This window comes from Sinohyriopsis cumingii, chromosome 9, assembly GCF_028554795.1.
Source record: "Sinohyriopsis cumingii isolate HCF-2022 chromosome 9, ASM2855479v2, whole genome shotgun sequence".
In the NCBI taxonomy this organism is placed as follows: domain Eukaryota; kingdom Metazoa; phylum Mollusca; class Bivalvia; order Unionida; family Unionidae; genus Sinohyriopsis; species Sinohyriopsis cumingii.
In genome coordinates, this window is record NC_142969.1 from 111,147,539 (window position 1) to 111,168,978 (window position 21,440).

Consider the following 21,440-nt stretch of genomic DNA (forward strand, 5'->3'; position numbering starts at 1 on the left):
TTACTGACAAGAAAAGACGGAAATGAATAAACATTTATATTAACTTCATTGCAAAATTAGAAATATCTCGAAATCTAATACAATGTATGGCATCAATATTGATGAAAAATTAAGTCCTACTAATCCTAAGGTTGCGATGCAATCCTAAATGCAACTACAAGCCAGTCACAAACACTTAAACTGATTTTCAAGCAATGGAATGATTATTCTTCATAAATTAGCAAAACTTAACTGTTACAAATTATCACGGTTTTACACTTGATATGATAACAATTTATAAATGAATTCGAACACAGCCATCAAATACAAATCCACATGGCGTTAATGTTCAAATATACTTTGGGGAAAAAAGTCAGTGAACATGGTTTTAACGATATACATTTGATGATATTTAACACTGATGTACATGCTGATGACAATTCGCTTAAAATCAGGAAAATTAAAACTCCACGATTTCACAGCAGTTTGTTTTTCGAATTTTGTCATTGCTAATGTTACAGCATACACATATGCCGATGAAAATAATACTAGAGCACCCTGATCTGAAGAAGAAAAAAAACACAGACAAAATTTTGGGATTGAAATAGGCTACCACTGTATGTAAATGAAAGGCTTATGATTTTATCTTTCTCGATCTTTCGACTAATATGTCATTGGTCCAGACGTGGTCAAATATTTCCAAGAAATACGGATTCTGAATTCATAGAATGTCCACACCCAGAATCACTGTCATGGATGGGGTACTGCAAGCAGTCCCAATCTTGATACCGTTCAGCACTATTTTCTCCGAGTTTCACTGCGGGGAATACGCCACTCATTGGTTGACGTCCCTCTTCGCCCGTCGAGCGCTGACTGACGTCACAAGTTGCCCTTGAGTAGTTATATGAATTTCGCTTCTGTTCGGTTCTTGCATCTATTGAATTATGAACACCTGAAGAACTCCTGACGAAATCTTTCGTCTGTCTACGAAATTGACTCGGCTTGCTAAAAGCAATGTCGGTCTTTCCAATATCATTTACCGACTTTCTGTCGCATTTTGAAATCTTTGGAATGTAGTCCCTACAGTTATTATTCGGTGGTAGTACATAATCGCTTCTCCAGAACTCACTTGAGCTCAGATCAATGCACGCGCTCGTTGGTTGAACATCGAAACTTTGACCCATATCATTCTGTTCAGTATCAGGGTCAGGGTCAGTAAATATACTGGATATATGAGGATTATACAGCCGTCCTCGAAACGAGTTAGCGATAACCGGAGTAGAGGAAAATGGGGCCTCGAATTCTAAGCTGGACTCATCCGTAGACAATACTGATGAGGAAAGCTGGGGTTTCGGATTCTTTATCATGAACCCTCTATTAGGCTTTGTTGATATTTCGGAATTTAAGTTGACCGATGTCAATCCTTGGACAGTTGCATTTCCCTGTTTATGACTCATGTCTATATCCTTTTTCCGCTTGGCTGCAAATTCGCTTGCAGTCATGCATGAATAACGCCTGCTTTCTGTTGAAAGAATTTTATCGCAAAACGAGAAAAACTGCTCCAGACCCTGTCCATCAACTCCTGATAAGAATTCGGCAAGATCATCGTCAGTTTCAGGTTCCTGTTCCCGTTTGTCAATGTTACCGTCGCTGTTTTCTTGTTGCTGCTCCGCTGCAGTCGTTTCAGTCACATTTTCGGTTCCGGCTGTGCGAATTCTATTCAGAATGCCGCGTAGCATCATGGCCTTTGGAGAAAGCTTCTTCACTTCTGTCAACCTGCTCCCATATCGTATATCCCTAATTTCATTTTTTCGTGTTACGTTCAAGTCTTTCCGACCTGACGATGGTCCGGATTCATGAGAAAATCGTGGATTTGAGTTTGCTGTATGTGTGGCTACACGTGTTCTATCCAAAATCACCGAATCGCTTTCTTTCTGAATTCCTATTCTTAGACTTCTCACTTCTGGAATAGGGTTGATTTTTTTCTGTACACTTTTTTCATTGTGATTGATTGGTCTCATGAATTCATAATTATCGTCATTTCGATCTGACTGATGGGGCTGGTTGTATACATGCTTTAGATCGTCGTTGTGGCAACCCTCTAACGCGTACATGTTAGACATCAGATCAGTTTCGGACTTACGACGCTGGTCAACCCTCACTTGATCGGGTCGTTGGAGGTGAGATGCAGACTTACTTTTACGACTCCACGATTCCCATATCTTTAAGATTTTCTTCAGATTCGGTCGAACCCGTTTCTTTTCTTTGGTGTTGTCCAGAAAGGAAGAGGATGAAGCATTTAGGTCTTCATGTGGTACGCATTCCAGAAAAGGTTCACGGATTTGCTTCGTTTCTGTAAACGTTTGGTGTTCTCTTTCCATAAAGTGCACGCGCTTTTGTGACGCTGGTTCAGTGGCATTTTTCTTGACACCAGTAAGGCAGAAAATTGTAACCTTTCCCGATCCTTGTCTCGCCATCTGAAAGGAGAAATCAACTAGTGACATTTGGGTAATGGCGAAACTATCTTGTAATACGTAGCCAGTTATAGCAATGCAATTATTAGAAACAAATGCGTGATAATAATAACAAAAAGATCACCATATATATATATATATATATTTCGCCATAGTTCAGGTTTTAGTATGCTCAGAGTTATAAGGCGGCTGTCATGTTTTTTTTATGAAAGTAGTCTCAACACAACTGAGGCGACAGATATACTAACAACAGAAGAGACTTTACGTTCTTCTAACACCTTTGGCTCAAGCATCGTACCTCAGATACGTGTATCTGCGATACAGTGATTAAGCAAATGATGCTACAAAAATATACCTTTAGGGATACGGCTAGTAACTTGATCCGAATGGCTTATGGCACAATGGAACATTTTTCCTTTCTATAAATTAGTAACATCCGAGTATGGAACCAGTATGCATGTGTTATGTTCGTTTTGATTATATATCGGCTACGGAAACGCTGGAAATACAACGCTGATTAATTTGTGTCTCCATTAACAACTAAAACAATTCTTCAATAAGAAATTTGAATTCTTATAGCTGTTGGAAAATGTATATAAATCAAATTCATTGGTTGCAAGCGATTTAAAGAGATCGTTTTATTTACACAAGGCAAACATACAAGATTTAGCCTTCATAATATAATGTCTATTCGTATGCAGGTGTCAAATGTGGCATACAAACTTTATATTCTTCAAGATTTTGGAGATGCGCAGTACTATCAAAAAGTATCGATCCTTAAATTGAGTGTCCAATTTTAAAATACTTCATACCAAAGTGTTTGATATCTAGACTTGCTTAACGTATGTATGTATCTCAGTTCCTAGTGAATTCAACTCGATTAATGAGGAATACTCGTCAAATATTCTTGTCCAGTGCATAGGCCAAGGATAAAAGACGCTCAGCACCATGCCCACGTGATCAGTGATGGATCCACATGGGTTGAGGTGGTGGGTCTACAACCCGTCCCTCCTCTCAGTGCATTTTTTCAGTTCAAACCTTACACGTTTTAGTGAGAAGAAAAGAAAAAGCCAATATAGTTGCCCATTTTAAGCAAATTGAAATACCCTTTGTCATGACAAAACCAACTTTTACAAATTAAATCATGGATACCCTACTGTCGATGACGTGTAAAAATTAAACTACCTTCATTATAAGATGAATATACAGACTAGTCCACATTTTGTGTAAATGTTTTGATTCAAGTAATTGTTTTTTAAGCGAAATGCACGTTGTTCTAAATTAAGTCCCACATATTTTTAACGGTTTGCTTTAGTTAGTATTCAATGCATGCACATGCAAAACCGTTTAGGTGAATGTTGCAAGTTCATTGTTATGTTCATTTTAAGTTTTGCTAAAATTCTTCGCTTTTTTAATTCGTCTTGATTTAGTGGATCGAGCAAAATCACAATAAATTGTTGGGTTACCGAAATAAAGGTTTCTATGTGACGGGGTTATACCTATGTTAAAAATTAGACAATAGCCATTTTCTATATAACGAAATGATAGGCAACTTAGACAAAAGTACGTGTTGTATATAAAGAATATATAAACTAATGAAAAGAACTTCAGATGCCCAGTCCTTTGGACCAGGTCATTTTATGCCTTGTTTGCTTTTACGATCATGCCGAAAAGCCATTTATTGATCTTTAGTTTTCTTCATTGTAAATTATGTTGTGGGGAAAGCTGGAGTACTAAACAGAAAATAATATTTTCCTTATTACAAAGTTGCAAAGTTTCCTTATGTAAACATTCGCTTTTATTTCTTTCCCACACGATAAGCCCTATAAAATTCAATTGACTTGTCAGAATCAAAATCCGTGCAATGATTGATCACACGTCAGTGACCCGGTGATTAAAACCGTGTCAAATTCCGCGACGAATCGGGTGCTGTCCCTCGGGTACGATTAGTAGTCAAGCCTTAGAATGGTGACATAATTCTGCGTAAAAGGCAAAAGTCAACTGCAGATTTAAGGCAAATAAGGAACGATCGATTAGATCTACATAAGGGTATGTGTAATTTAAAAAAGAAGTACAAGTGACATGATTTATCGGTGATCTTAAGTATGTTAGCTTTATGGGGACCTTTATCTAGGCACACACACACATGGCAGAATCTTAACATTTCCCTTAACGTGGAGGTTGTTTCAGAAATAAATGTACGTCAAAATATAAAACTTGTGCAAAATCAGCACTTTTATGAAGTAATAGCAAATTTTCTCTATCAACACTAACAACTCAATCCGTGTTTTTTTTATATATAAAAAATCACACAAAAAAATAACAAACAACAAACAAACCAATCAGAGGTATTTTTATGAACTACCCATTATGTAAAGACTAGTTTTGCACTATCCATCATAGTCGGGTTGTGTATTTATATTCATTTTAACGTTGGAGAAAAAGAAAGGTTATTCTCCAGCTACACTATTTAGCATTAACTAAACTTTACAAATTTAGTATTTGCGCTCCTGGATAGCTGAAACGTTTATTATACTGACGCAGACGCCTACGAAGCCAGCCTATACTCAAAAAAGGCTGAATGATAAACTCTATCCAATTATCAAGCTTAAATTTCGCCAATAACTGAAACACGAACTTAACGCGAAAAGCAGACACGTGCACATTCGCTTGTTGAGAACGTAAAAGGAATGCGTTCCTACAATAGTTCTAACTGATGGAGTCAACGCGTTTTAGGAGAAATAATACTATTTTGAATATCAAGACCTCTTTGGCTCAAAACCTGCAGAAATGGGTAATTTAGGCATTTATTGTATATTTGCATTTTTCCTGTACAAAGGCTAGCTTGTTGTTTTGCATAAAGATTGTATGAAAACAAAAATAAGTATTGCAACAGGGTAATATTAAAATATGATATGTATTGTAAAGAGAACATAACCACTAATATGATCGTTTTATCGTCTTGTTTTCGAAAACTGAATCGGAAAGAATACATTTTCAAACGCATAGCCACTGGTGGCCCAGACAGACAAAAATATATTATCAAATGCATACACACTGCATTGCCCAGACTGCCAAAATACATTTTCAAACGCATATCCACTGCATTGCCCAGACTGCCTAAATACATTTTCAAACGCATATCCACTGCATTGCCCAGACTGCCTAAATACATTTTCAAACGCATATCCACTGCATTGCCCAGACTGCCAAAAATACATTTTCAAACGCATATACACTGCATTGCCCAGACTGCCAAAAATACATTTTCAAACACATATCCACTGGATTACCCTGACTGCCAATGGCATTCTGACAAAACTCCCCTGCAGTCATTCCGATATTTCAGTTTTAATCAGCTAAGTGTAAACCTCGCTTTTATTATTAAATTTCTCGGATCAATCTTATAGTAAGCCTAGTAACGTGTAGTAAATTCAAACGCTTTAAAATAAACTACATCAAAAACAAAGTTTATTTTATTTCTGAAAACATGTGTTCATTATATTCCACATAACAAGTACGGCTGATCCTGACAGAGTTTAGATGTGGTTTATATGAACTTGAAATTGAGCCTGAAACATTTCAAAATATTGATCGAAATCAGGGAAAAATTCCGTATCCTATCAAACTGAAGATAAATGTCATTTTTTGGTTTTGCTAGTTTACTTCTGGAGTTTAGTGCTGGTAGAAATTTCCGACTAAAATTCTATCATACTGACCCTATTTTGGCATACCTTGAACTTTGTCTCTGCATTTACTTCGTAAATATATTATTATACTTGATGAATTTGTAAATAATTCTATACAAATGAGAAATATCTGCTCGCCTGATTGGTTTCTTATTGTACTTTGCGTATAATTAAAAATAAGTTTAATATTTGTGCTACAAAAATGTATATATGCATACATGTCTATAAGCTTACATGTCTATATGCATACATGTCTATATGCATACATGTATATACACATGCATGTCTATATGCATACATGTATATGTACATACATGTCTATATGCATACATGTCTATATGCATACATGTTACATGTCTATATGTATGCATGTCTATATGCATACATGTCTATATGCATACATGTTACATGTCTATATGCATGCATGTCTATATGCATACATGTCTATATGCATACATGTCTATATGTATACATGTCTATATGCATACATGTTACATGTCTATATGCATGCATGTCTATATGCATACATGTCTATATGTATGCATGTCTGAATGCATACATGTCTGTTCCCTTTTAAATATATTGAAATCCTGTATGAGTACTTCTGGGGGTGAGAAACCATTGTTAATGCCTGTACCATTAATGAGTTTTAAAGTCTATACATTTTATATATAAACGGTATAAAACATCATAGAAAATATATTTGTAAGAAGTTATAAGCGATATTTTTGACGTCACCTTAATCGTTATCACCTTCGTGGTTAACATCATGATCAATAAAGACATGTCATCATTAAAAAAAAACCTGCATATAGACTTCAAAATTTTATTTGCTCTTCAAACGTATACACACTTCAAAATGGTATATACACTTCAAATTGGTATATACACTTCAAAATGGTATATACACTTCAAATTGGTATATACACTTCAAAATGGTATATACACTTCAAATTGGTATATACACTTCAAAATGGTATATACACTTCAAAACGGTATACACATTTCAAAATGGTATATACACTTCAAATTGGTATATACACTTCAAAATGGTATATGCACTTCAAATTCGTATATAAACTTTAAAAAGGTATATGCAATTCAAAATGGCATATACACTTCGAATTAGTATATAAACTCAAAATTTGGTATATACACTTCAAATTAGTATATACACTTAAGTACGGCATATACAATTCAAATTGATATATACACTTCAAATGGGTATATGCACTTCAAATTGGTTTATACACTTCAAAATGGTATATACACTTCAAATTAGTATATACACTTCAGAACGGTATATACAAGTTAAATTGGTATATACACTTCAAAATGGTATATACACTTCAAATTGGTATATACACTTCAAAATGATATATGCTCTTCAAACTGGTATATCCACTTCAACTTGGTATATATATTTTAAAAATGGTATATACACTTATATACGCTTCACACTGACATATACACTTCAAAACGGTATATGCATTTCCAGTTGGTATATACACTTCAAAACGGTATATGCACTTGCAATTGGTATATACACTTCAAATTGGTATATACACTTCACATTGGTATATACACTTCAAAACTGTATATGCACTTCCAGTTGGTATATACACTTCAAAACGGTATATGCACTTCCAATTGGTATATACACTTCAAATTAGTATATACACTTCACATTGGTATATACACTTCAAAACGGTATATGCACTTCCAATTGGTATATACACTTCAAAACGGTATATGCACTTCAAATTGGCATATACACTTCAAAACGGTATATACACTTCCAGTTGGTAGATGTGGAATGGATATGTTGAGCACTCTTCACGTATCTAGACAGAAATCATTTCTTACAATAACGACTCGGCTTATTCCATATATCCATTTAGTCTCTCTCTCTCTCTCTCTCTCTCTCACACACACACACACACACACACACAACACAAACACACACACACTGGTAGATCGTTAATTGTAATTGTTAAATATATTTGTATGATGGAATCTACCAACACATTTGGAAATAATTTAGTTGCTAAATTTTAAAAAAATAAAGTAAATGAAATACTTGCACCCATATCTTCCAGTTATCAATCAATCAGTCTCTCTAAATACGCAATTATGTCTTTCTGTTAGTACATACATACATATATGCACACAGACAGACAGACAGACAGACTCAGGTATGTTCTCACTCAAACAGCGTCTTATAATACCGCTGTTTTAAATAAAGTACAACATGCAATAACAGACATTTTCATATAATTAGATATGCTGACAAATACAATATTAATGAGTCCCCCAATTCATTTTAGATAATTTACTTCTAGAAAAGGACCACCTACCCATAAAGGACATGCGTGTGTTGTTCACTGAGTGTCCTGCATAGACAGGTATAACTACGTTCAACACATCAAGATAATGTAATACTGAAATAAATTTTTCACCGGTTCATATGACAATGCTCATTGTAGTTTGCTAGTAATAACATTATTTAAAAAGCACAAAGAAAGACTCTTTTATCGAACAATCTACACATGAACCTTATACAGTCAACACTTTGTATAACAGACTCTCAGAGGTCCATAAAAAAACACGGTCGATATAATCTGATTGTCTTTTTATACAGGTAAGATAGTTATCAGTCGTTTTAAAATGAATGATGCAGACACAATTGAAGCAAAGTTATTAATTAAAAGGAATGTTGCCAGTTCAGGTAATACATTTCATAATAACAAAATGGACATTCAGATATAATAAACATGGGTCGTTAAATGTTGTACAATAAGAATTTATCGGACCGCAAACTAGCGTTCAATTTTTGCCTTGAACAAGCAGTCGTTAAATGTGGCTAAACTTTACTGAAAATTCGGAGGGAACTGAAAATTGGTGTGGTCAGCGTGGGTGTTTGCAGACCAGGTTTTCTGTGTCATCACGTAAACATTCCACTGTATATTCGATATAGTCACAGGCAACAAGGGAAACAGTACCAGTTACATTTAGAAGTACTCATAGTTACGGAAGTCATACATCAGGAAAATAATATGCACGTAGTGTATCTTATGACAATCATGTATCAGGAAAATAATATGCACGTAGTGTATCTTATGACAATCATGTATCAGGAAAATAATATGCACGTAATGTATCTTATGACAATCATGTATCAGGAAAATAATATGCACGTAGTGTATCTTATGACAATCATGTATCAGGAAAATAATATGCACGTAATGTATCTTATGACAATCATGTATCAGGAAAATAATATGCACGTAATGTATCTTATGACAATCATGTATCAGGAAAACAATATGTATGAAGAACATCCGATGACAAAGAAACGTATCCTTTGAGATACATGAATAGTTTGCCTTTTTTTTTAATCATACGTGCGCTAGCCGTAAAAAAACCAACTTGAAGTTCCATGTCTACTGGCAAGTTATTTTCAGTTGTAAAGTATCCGTTGTCCACGACAAAATAATGAATTTAAATTGTTAGATTAATTAAAAGTTTAATTTCATATTTATATACGCAGTTTTTCATTAGTATCTTGCATGAAGTTAAAATAGATCGTGCACATGTCTCATGCAATACAGTATTGTTCTCAGTCACTACAAAGTATGTAAACCAGACCCCAAAAACCTTTTGTTCTGCTTTGTCTAACACATGCCAAGGATTTATCAAAGGAATGTTCAAAAGGCTGATAACTGTACAATAGCTGATGTTTTGAATGTACACCGGCTGATCTTTTGTTCAAAATCCAGGTACGAGGCATTTTGTTTACATTTGTTAATTAGGTCGAGAGTCAAAACATCTTGGTCCAAAAAAAAAAAGAGAAGTACTTCATCCAGCCATTGTAAATGATTATATATGTAACCAATATTGAAAATAATAGATTGGTGATACAAATTAGAAATCAGATTTTATTATGTTACGCTCAAGGCCAAATCGTGCGACTTTTACGAGTACAGCTGCTTGGGTCTCCCAAGGCTGAAGACGTGGGACAAATATAAATATTCAGCGCCCAATGCATATAAGAGGGTACGCGCTTTGGATCAACATGCGCATCTTGTACATGCGCATTGCTACATTTTGGAGGCAAAAATACAGTCTGCTCGCACATTTCAAAGTAATGGTGTTATGTATGTATGTATGTATGTATGTATGTATGTATGTATGTATGTATGTACATGCAGGAAGTAAAAATAATAATTTACCTGTTTTGTGTATGGAATCTTCAGGTGCAGTATCGTGGTCACTTCTCTTCTGTATATTCATAAAGACCCTAAAATGTTTGGCTACCCTCCTTTACCCGGACTTTTAACCATATGACAGTCACTCATGACAGGTAAGCCAACAGGTACTCTGCAAGTAAAGCTAGGTGAGCACATGAAAAGCTAATTAGACTTCTCAGGTAATTGAATAAAACCCCTAATCAAGCGTGGGGACACCTGGACAGGATATCCCTGTACAATATTTCTAAACTGAGCAAATACGCTTATACCCGGAATAATGACATCGCTCCTCTTCCGTATTGGTTTCAAGTGGTTAATTTTCCGTGTTTGTTATCTTGACTTTACTTGATGAAGATTAATCAACAAAACCATTGACACAATTTAACAAACTGACTATATGGGAATAAGTTTGCATTAGGCTTGAAAAAGACATGGAGTTGGACACATGAAGGAGCTGAAAAATCTGACACTGATATGTGAGTATTTGCATCGATTTATAGGTAGAGATAATTTGCATATTGCCATAAAAAAATATATATTACCAAAATAGAAACTAGCATACTAGGTTCCTTAAGATAGATACATACCTCAGTATTTAAACGAACGATCCGGTGGCTTAGTGGTTAGAGCGTCAGCCTCGGACGCGGTAAGTCGTGGGTTCAATCTCCGGCCGAGTCATACCAAAGACTTACAAAAATGGTACTAACAACTGCCTCGCTTGGCGCTCAGATAGTGGTAGCAGTAGTAGTGGTGTCCAAAATAGCCGAGCCCGAGACTCGAACCCAGGCAGACAGAGGTGAGATGGTAATGATCCGTAACGGTCAGCACTTTAGACCACTCGGCCACTCGGGGCCCAGTGACAGTGGCAGTAGTGACAGTAGTGATTAATGAAAGTAGTAGCAGCAATGACAGTAGAAATTTTAATAGTGGCAGTGAAAGTAGCAGCAGTAATAGTAGTAGTAGTGTTCTGTATATTTGATTTAATTAAGTAATAGTAGTAGAAAGTAATAGTAGTAATAATGACAGTAGAAGTATTATTAGTAGCGACAATAGTAGTAGTAGTAGTAGTAGCAGTGATAGTAGTAGTAGTAACATTAGTAGTAGAATTGATAGTAGTAGTAGTAGTAGTAGTAGTGACAGTAGTAGTAGTAGTAGTGATATTAGAAACTGAAGTGATAGTAATATAATTACTGACAGTAGTAGTAATGATAGTAATAGTAGTAGTAGTGATAGTAGTAGCAGTAGTAGTGGTGAAAGTAGTAGTAGTAGTAGTGATAGTAATAGTTGTTGTAATAGGGTTTAACGCCATTTTTCAGCTCAAGATAGGATATCATTGGCGGCCAATATAAATGGTGGAGGAAGAACCCGGGAAAACCCTGGGAAGTAACCACCAATCCACGAGAAGCTAGTGGCAAACTTTCTCATGCAAGTAGCAACAGTATTAGTTGTTGTTGTAGGGTTTAATGCTTTTTTCAGCACAAGAGAGGAACAAGCCAGGAAAATCTCCGACCCACGAAAAGTTATTGGCAAGCTTTCTCACATGCCCAAAGTGGCTGAGCCCGAGACTTGAACCACGCAGACAGGTGAGATGTCAATAATCCGTAACGGTAAGCACTTTAGACTACTCGGCCACTCGGGGTCCCTGTGATAGTAGCAGTAGTGATAGTGGTAGTAGTAGTGATAGTAGTAGTACTAGTAGTAATAGTGAGTGTATCATTCGTAATAGTAGTAGTAGTGACAGTAGTAGCAGTAATAGTAGCAGTAGTAGTGATAGTATTAATAATAGTAGTAATATTAGTAGTAATAGTAGTAGTAATAACATTAGTGATAGCAGTAGTGATATTAGTAGTATTAACAATGGTAGTAATTTTAAAATTAGTAGTGATAGCAGTAAAAATTAGTAGTAGTATTAGTAGTAGTGATAGTAGTAGTAGTGATAGTAGTAATAGTAGCTTTTATAGTAGTAGTAGTAGCTGTTGTTGTATTAAAGATATTAGTAGTAGTGATGGTTGTAATAGTGATAGTAGTAGTAGTGTTATGTATATTTGATATAATTTATATTTGATTTAATTTCATTGTATGTTTGTTAGTTGTATAAAAAAAAATTAATTCTTTTGTAATGTAACTTTATTTACTGGATTTGACATTGCCTAGAAATTCAGTTCAGTTCTGTATGACCTGACTGTCTTTTCTGTAAACAGCTAACAATAGAAACTTTGTATATAATCCTGACCTAGTTCCAGACCTTGATTCAGAACCAGTAAGAGTTGAAGAAAAACATTTTTATTTCTCTTTTTCTTCTTTCTCAGAATAAGATTCATAAGTCAGATCGAGGCCATACTTGGAGTACGTGACAAATAACATGTATCAGTTAGGTTTTTCCAGAGGATTGGCCCACATCCTGGCATCTGTTTTGCGTTGTAGCTAGGTTTATTAGTGGCGTTTTGAGAAAGAATAGTCGTTAAATGCCTGAATATTGTTAAAGTTAAAGTGTTTTATGTTGTAGCCAGTTTTTGGGATAATTATTTTGATTTCTTCAAATAATTTGGATTCCATTAGATTATTTTTCCCTGAAACACTTGTGCTCTAAATTAATTCTTGGATATTGACAGTTATGAAAATTTACACAGAATTCAAACACTGGAATATTACTTTCTGTGATTCAACAAAGAACTGTTGACACATTACTACGATGCCGACCACAGCATAGGTCATCGCCATCCAATCTGGATTTCATCGGGATTCGAACTCAATTTCATGAGGACTTTTTATTACTAGAACTTCTATCTTTAAATTCTTGGATTATTTTTGGGATTTGATTCGTAAAACCGTAAGATCTTTTTCTCATTTTTACCTAGGGAAATAAACAATTTGTTAATTTTATAAAGCTTGATGTCTTCACTTTTGTGTTGCGTTTTCCAAGAAACTATACAAGTAACAGTAGTGATAGTAGTAGTAGTTGTGATAGAAGTAGTAATAACAGCAGTAGTAGTAGTGACATTAGTAGTAGTAGTAGTAGTAGTAGTAGTGACAATAGTAGTATTTGTGATAGTAGTATTAGTAATAGTAGCAGTAGAAGTGACAGTAATAGTTATAATGACAGTAGTAGTATTGATAGAAATAATAGTATTAGTGGTGATATTAGTAATAGTTACAGTAATAGTAGTAATAGTGATAGTAGTAGTAGTAGTGATAGTAATAGTAGTGATAGTAGTAGAAGTAGTGACATTAGTAGTGATTGCAGTAGTAGTGATAATAATAATAGTAGTGACAATTGTAGTGATATTAATATTAGTAATAATAATAATAATAATAATAATAGTAGTAAAATATTAGTGATAGTAGTAGTAGTGATAGAAGTCGTGATAGTGACAGTAATTGTAATAATATTCGTAATAGTAGTAGTAATAATACTAGTGTTAGTAGTGATAGAAGTAATAGTAGTGATATTAGTAGCAGTGATAGTAGTAGTGATAGTAGTAGTAGTGTTGATAGTAGTCGTGATATAGTCTTAGTAGTGACAGTAGCAGTATTGATAGTAGTGGTGGTGATAGTAGTAATAGTAGTAGTGAGAGTAGCAGTAGTAGTGATGGTAGTAGTAATAGTAGTAGTAGTAATAGTAGTATTAGTACTACTCCATTTCCTTTTCACTCCTCCTTATATTGCTAATGTCACTGCTACCACAACAGCCACCACTACTACTGCAATTTCCATAGCCACTAATGTAAGCAGTAGTAGTTGCATTAGCAGACATATTTGTGTTATGGTCATTAAAGAAGTGGTTGCTATTGAAATAGCAATGGCGGCAGCAGCCGTAAAACAAACACAGTAGCTGCAGGTATTAAAAAAGCAATACCTTAAGAAAACTTGTTTATCTGTATTACGACAAAAGTTATATTGTGTTTGGCTTCCCTGATCCTTTTTTCGCCGCTATATCGTATGGGAAGTCGAAAAATGTTTGACATTTTTTTAATTACTTACAACGCAATGTATATGGCTGACGTTACAACGAGCAATTGACCAGCGTTGTTCTAAACATTCAAGGTCGAATAAGGTATGTTGATCGAGTGGAGTAGATGTTATGCTCTATAAAAAAAAGTCCAATCATGTTTTAAAGATATAAGAAAGCTAAAACGTGATACATTTTAAATTGTTGAACCAACGTGTGCTTGCAACGGCTTATTAGTGCTTTGCCAGGGAATATCACGCTATTACAATTAGGTAAATGAGGTTTACAAACTCTAATGCATGTGTTTGTAGTACCGATTTGTACAAAATGATAATTCTGAGGGGAAAAGTTCACTGAATGGTTGATTTATCTAGCATCTTATTGGTATGGATAAATCCATCCGTTAGTCCTTCATTCCTTCTTTCCCTTCATTTAGCTATCGATCCATCTGTCGGTCTATCATGGTTATCTAACCTTTTCGTTTGACTCTCTGGTGTAGAAAACAAGAAACGCCACCGAGACTAAGAAAATCATAATCTTTTTTTTCCATGAGGCGTAGCAACAGATGGTTGCGAGGCACATTAAAGAGAAGAAGAACAAAAAAACGCCAAACACAGAACAGTTCTTTCGTTGAATACATATGATCTGTAGAGGTCTTTGTGTTGCATTCTATCTATAATTATTACGGTTTCGAACTTGTCTAAGATATCCATATAAGGTTTCCTCTATCTGGCAGGATTGCAAAGAAATTCTTGTTTATAGAAAGTGTCCGTCTTTTCGTGCTGTCATGCCAGCTGGTCTGCATCAATATTTTGGACCTTTTTCTTTTGCTGTTTCTCAGAAACTTATCCACACAGAGCCATAAAGTTTGGGTTAATCACAATATCTCCCCCCCCCCCATAAATCCTGGTTGGATGCAATCTTTCTGGAAAGACTTAATGATCAGTTTATACAGACATGAGAATCATCGATTACTAACTCGACAAAAGCGGGTACATGCATAATTTTGAAAACGAAATTAAATTAGAACACTATTTGTTAAAAGACTTATCAAAAAAATATAAAGCAAATATAATAAAATTTCAAATATGTAACCATTGCTTCCCTGCAGGGAAGGGAAGATGGGGAAAATTTACCTAGCCATGAAATATACTATTAACTTTCCATTAAAATCTGCGTGGGTGATCCATTTCATTATTCTCTGGAATGTAGATATTTCCGAAAGCAAAGTAAGCAACTGTTACCCAATCACGTTTATTCCAGAACAAATGTAGTGAAGTTTAAAGAAAACAGTTTAAACTTATTGACATTATTTATCCTTTTTTTTGTTAAAATTTCTAATTCAATTTTACTCGATGTGTTTTTTGTGCTTTCCATTTTGTTTCATGAAGAGAATATTACCATAGGCTTGTTAATTAGTTGACAACAGATTAATTTGTTTTTTATTTACCGTAATTTATATTATGTCTTTCCATTTATTTTTGCATCCATGTATTTAAGTGCGTTCGTATTCCATAGGTGTATTGTTTGTGATATTGCTGTCAATCTGATTTAAATTGCAATTACTGTGCAAAAAATGTGATCGTTCATGGCAGGTGTACACTTAATTGAAGTGATATACTAATATTTTTCCTCATATGTTGTATATTCACACCTAGGTGCAATAAAGGCTTTTTCATTGGCGTTGAAATCCTGTTATATCTCGATGAATACTTCAATTTTTAGATAACTAGGTTAGCTGTGACTTAGATTTCGCGCTCAAATGATTTCCATACAGTTTTGTTTTTGCTAAGTCAGTAAATATGGTTTATTTAAGAATCATGAGGGATACATAAAAGAAAAGGCAAATAAGGCTATGTTACATTAAATGGAAGTAAATCAAATCTTGCTTAATTAGATTTCTGTAACAAAACTGTAACGAAAATTAAGCTATTGATGCGCCATGAAATATTCTGCACCGTTTATAAAAAGTAGGTCACAGTGACCAAATTTCATACCCCAATAACTTACATTTAGTTTTAAGTATAGACTGGTTTTTGCGTTACTATTACATTTAGAATGATGAAACTTCAGTAATACGTGCTTCATCAGGAGTACCACATCGCTCGAACAAGACAAGACGTTCAAGAGTACCACACTGATTGAACAAGACAAGACGTTAAAGAGTACCACACCACTCTAACAAGATAACACGTTCAGGAGTACCAGACTACTCGAACAAGACAAGACGTTTAAGAGACCACACAGCTCGAACATGACAATAACTTCAAGAGTACCATACCACCCTGATCAAACAACACGAGAAGTTCATGAGAATGACACCGCTCAAACAAGGCGAAACTTTCAAGAGCACCATCGTTCGAACAAGACACTACGTTCATCGCCAGGAGTACCATATCTCTCAAACAAGACAACACGTTTTTCTTTGTATGCATTGAGCATGAACACACAAATATCGATAAATGTGTGGAATCAAAAATATATTATCTACAGAAAGTTTCTCACTATATAAAAATTAAATTAGATAATTTATCAAACATCTTCATCATAAATATCGTCGTTATCGTTCATTTTCTCAATCAATTCTCACCAATGTGCTAACGTGTTGAGAATGTTTTGCTGAGAAAAGTGATTCAAGAGCAAAATGTGTTGGCCATTTCAGTCTTTTGTTTGCCAAGTGATAATTTATTTGGATATAATTATTTACGTTTTCTTTAATTATGTACTTTTTTCAGTCTAAAGTGCTCTTTCCTCTTATCGTGTTAATATTTTGAACTGATTAACATGTGCATTTAAATGGAAAATGTTGAGAAATCGGCATGGCGTATCAATAATATATTACCATCATCATCGTCGCCGCCGTCGTCATTATCATTATTATTATTAATGTAGTTATTATTATTATTATTATTATTATTATTATTATTATTATTATTATTATCCGTAGTATTGCAAACTTGTCACTGTCAATTGAGATAATTGGTAAAAACATAAGTTTCAACAATCAGAAATCAGTGTGTGTGTGTGTGTGATTTGGATTTTTAACGTAACTTTAACAATTTTTCAGTCATATCGCTACGATGTCTGCAGTGTAACAGTTTATAATGATGTCTAGCAACTGGGACATCATGCCGCAAACATGTAGCATGATGTCCCACTCAGTCACATTATCCTGACACCAGGCCGACCAGTCCTTACACTAACCTCTTAATGCTGAGCGCCAAGCGAGGCAGCTGTTAGTACCATTTTTGTAAGTATTTGGTATGACTCGACCGGGGATAGAACCCACGACCTCCCGCATCCGAGGCGGACATTCTAACCACTAAGCCACTGGAGCGATCACCATGAATCAGTGCACACTCCCCTCGTCACCTATTTGAATTACTTGAGATTTATGGAGGAAATAAATACCAAAAAAGGAAGAAAAAAAATTTCACTTCTCCTTAGCTATCTTAAATTTATCAAGTGGTGAAAATGCCCCAGATTTAATTTCCCTTATTATTAAAAAGGAGAAAGAATACTTTCCTCATTTAGTGCATATAATAATCTATATCAAAGAATTTAAACAACTATTTGGTGAGCATTCAAATTAAGGTAATACAACATGATAATATGGATTAAATTCGACCCATCGCCTGCCTGTCTCTTAACACTGGGAATTCCTTATTGTTTGGTAGAAAATTCCGTCAAACAACACTGGGTATTCCGCAATTCGGTAGGGGATTGTGGTAAACAACAATTACACCAGATACTTCCACACCTAACGCACCGTTTGTACTCGCTTATGAGTCGGATGTAACTGTAAACGGTATAAACACTGATCATTATGCTATAGTACATCACGGTCCGTGCAAGTTTCAATTAGACTCGATGTATAAGCGAGCATAAACGGTAATAATGTTTGTCAAAGAATTCGGACGATAATTACGAATTAGGAAATATGTGCTTAGATTAGTTACATCGTAACGTTATATTACGAATACAGGTCAGTTGCAAAAATGAATACCATGCACATATTTCTCCATTATGCCTACAATTATATTTTTCCAATAAAGGTTTCCTAAATAAAGCATTATTGTCATGATGTTTTACAATAGTAAGCTATTGCAGCGTTGAAATACAAATCTGTTCATCATTCGTTTAATTTGTTAAACATCTCTCTCTCTCTCTCTCTCTCTCTCTCTCTCTCTCTCTCTCTCTCTCAGATACGCGTCCATAGGTTTACCAAATAACACCGGTCTAAGCCCAATTTCAGTTAGGTTAAAATATTCGATTTACTCTGACCTTATTCTTTGTTTTGTATTAAAATACTATACCCACTAACCTTTCTATCTAAAGCTCAGAAAAGCGGGCAAACATGTTTCAATGATTTTCATGATAGAATATTTTTTTCTGGACGAATCCAACGCTGGTTTCTAACGATAGTAGGCTTTGAAGTAAACAGCTACAGAGATAAATTCCAAATTTGTCTCCTTATCAGCTGAGTTAATATTGTATTGGTTTATTTCAGGCTCCTACTCGACCGAGATAATCTTTTATTGTGAATGTATTTTTGTGCATTTTATTTTTTTCAGGGGTGACGTCGATGATATAATTAAGGATTTCACAAATATATTTGAGTCTATTGTTCAGCTATCTGCAGAAATACTTCATGTATCCACCTTCTCGTGTGTCGGTAGTTCTTTCCGAGGTTTTCCCGGGTTCTTCCTCCACCATTTATACGGCCGCCATGTATAGCCTATCTTGTGCTGAAAAATGACATTAGACCCTACAACAACAACATTTATCCACCATTTTTGGATGGCTCCAACTTTTCTTGTTACAAAGAGGCTCCGTGAAAAATAAACTTTTTTGGCTCTATAATGCATTCTATTCAGCGAGTGTGTTCTGTGCATGGTTGGCATGTTTAATATTTATTCACATGTATGTATTTGGCATTGTATAAGCATTGAGCTTTGTTAAATGTAATGGCATATGACACTGTATAGACACTGAGCATTATTAAATGTAATGGCATATGACACTGTATAGACATTGAGCATTATTGAATGTAATGGCATATGACACTGTATAGACATTGAGCATTATTAAATGTAATGGCATATGACACTATAGACATTGAGCATTATTAAATATAATGGCATATGACACTGTATAGACATCGAGCATTATTAAATGTAATGGCATATGACACTGTATAGACATTGAGCATTATTAAATATAATGGCATATGACACTGGTTGGGCATTTAGCTTTTTCAGGTGTAATGATATATGAAACTATGGGCATTGGTCTTTTCAGTTGTAATGGTATATGACACTGTATAGATATTAAGCATTATTAAATGTAATGGTATATTCCACTGTTTGGGCATTGAGCTTTTTAAGTGCAATGGTATATGACACTGGACGGGCACTGAGTGTTTTTAAGTGTAATGGTATATAACGCTGTACGGGCACTGAGCTTTTTTTTAAAGTGTAATGGTATATGACACTTTACGGGCATCGAGCTTTCGTAGTGTAATGGTATATGACACTTCATTGACATTGAGCTTTTTTTAAAGTGTAATGATATATGACACTCTATTGATATTGAGTTTTTATAAGTGTAATGGTATATGACACTGTATAGACATTCAGCATTATTAAATGTAATTGTATATGACACTGTATGGGCATTGATCTTTTCAGTTGTAATGGTATATGACACTGTATAGACATTGAGCATTATTAAATATAATGGTATATGACACTGTTTGGGGATTGAGCTTTCTTAAGTGTAATGGCGTATGACTCTGTACGGGCACTGAGCTTTTTGAGTGTAATGGTATATGACACTGTATGGGCATTGAGCTTTTTAAGTGTAATGGTATAAGACGCTGTACGGGCAATGGGTATTTTTAAGTGTAATGGTATATGACACTGTATGTGCATTGATCTTTTATAAGTGTAATGAGATATGACATTGTGTAGGCATTGAGCATTTTTAAGTGTAATGGTATATGACATTATGTGGGCATTGAGCATTTTTAAGTGTAATGGTATATGACATTGTGTGGGCATTGAGCATTTTTAAGTGTAATGGTATATGACATTATGTGGGCATTGAGCATTTTTAAGTGTAATGGTATATGACATTGTACTGGTATTGATCTTTTTTTCAAGTTTAATGGTATGACATTGTATGGGCATTGATCTTTTATAAGCGTAATGGTATATGACATTGTGTGGGCATTGAGCATTTTTAAGTGTAATGGTATATGACACTGTATGGGCACTGAGCTTTTTGTAGTGTAAGGGTATATGACACTTTATTGACACTGGGCTTTATTAAGTGTAATGGAATACGAAATATGTTTGGCATTGAGAGTTTTTAAACATGTAATGGCATGTTACATTGTAAGGAAACTGAGCATTTTAAACTGAAATATGACTGGAAGAATAAAAGGGTTTTTAAAAAACAACAACCTTACAACAAACATTTTTGGGAATTTCAAGATTAACGTTTATTTGTGTGTGTGTGTGTGTGTGTGTGTGTGTGTGTGTGTGTGCAAAAGACTACCACGTGAACATGACTGTCGATTCATTTTCTTTCTTTCCTTACCCTGAGCACGTTAATTGCAGTTTTTCGAGACAATGAAAATGAAATCAGATAATTAGCAAAAGAAACTTTAAATGAGTTTGCTCTATTCAAATCGTAATTATCTCCAAATGTATAAATTCATTAGTTACTTATCCCGTAATCACCAAATTTATAAATTCATTAGTTACTAATCCAGTAATCACCAAATTTAGTTACTAATCCAGTAATCACCAAATTTATAAATTCATTAGTTACTTACCCCGTAATCACCAAAATTTGTAAATTCATTGTTTACTTACCCCGTAATCACCAAATTGATAAATTCATTATTTACTTACCCCGTAATCACTAAATTTATAAATTCATTAATTATTTACCCCGAAACGGATTTGAGAACACTTCTGTGTGTGGAGAAAAGAGCTTAAAAATGAGAATTGTGTTCTTATAGTTGGAATTCGTTTTGTCAGGTGTTGACTACAGGTATATGTTTCTCTTCATCCCTTGCCATTCCCGAGGA

General features: G+C 34.6%; 2 protein-coding genes across 4 annotated transcripts in view; one reads left to right on the plus strand and one right to left on the minus strand.

Annotated features, from left to right (window-relative positions):
* Window positions 1–19: 19 nt before the first annotated feature.
* LOC149792473 (uncharacterized) lies at window positions 20–10,633 on the minus strand. Its single transcript, XM_089971055.1, has 2 exons — window positions 10,375–10,633; window positions 20–2,456 (listed from the first exon to the last, which is right to left on the minus strand). The coding sequence occupies exon 2, from the start codon at window positions 2,454–2,456 to the stop codon at window positions 669–671; it is 1,788 nt and encodes a 595-aa protein (XP_089827181.1). The 5' UTR covers window positions 10,375–10,633; the 3' UTR covers window positions 20–668.
* Window positions 10,634–10,767: 134 nt separating this feature from the next.
* LOC149792474 (uncharacterized) overlaps window positions 10,768–21,440 on the plus strand; it is a 28,682-nt gene continuing 18,009 nt past the window's right edge. Inside the window, exons 1-3 of one of the 3 annotated variants that reach the window (XR_016423575.1) lie at window positions 10,771–10,868; window positions 17,409–17,591; window positions 18,916–20,138. The gene's annotated coding sequence lies outside the window, so the exon portion shown is untranslated. Of the gene's footprint in view, window positions 10,869–17,408; window positions 17,592–18,915; window positions 20,139–21,440 lie in introns of those variants that run through there. The other 2 variants (XR_016423576.1, XM_089971056.1) reach the window with 2 other exon arrangements.

What these genes read in the sequence shown, in the direction of transcription:
- LOC149792473 (XM_089971055.1), bottom strand. Translation starts at nt 2,456, where the DNA reads ATGGCGAGACAAGGATCGGGAAAGGTTACAATTTTCTGCCTTACTGGT.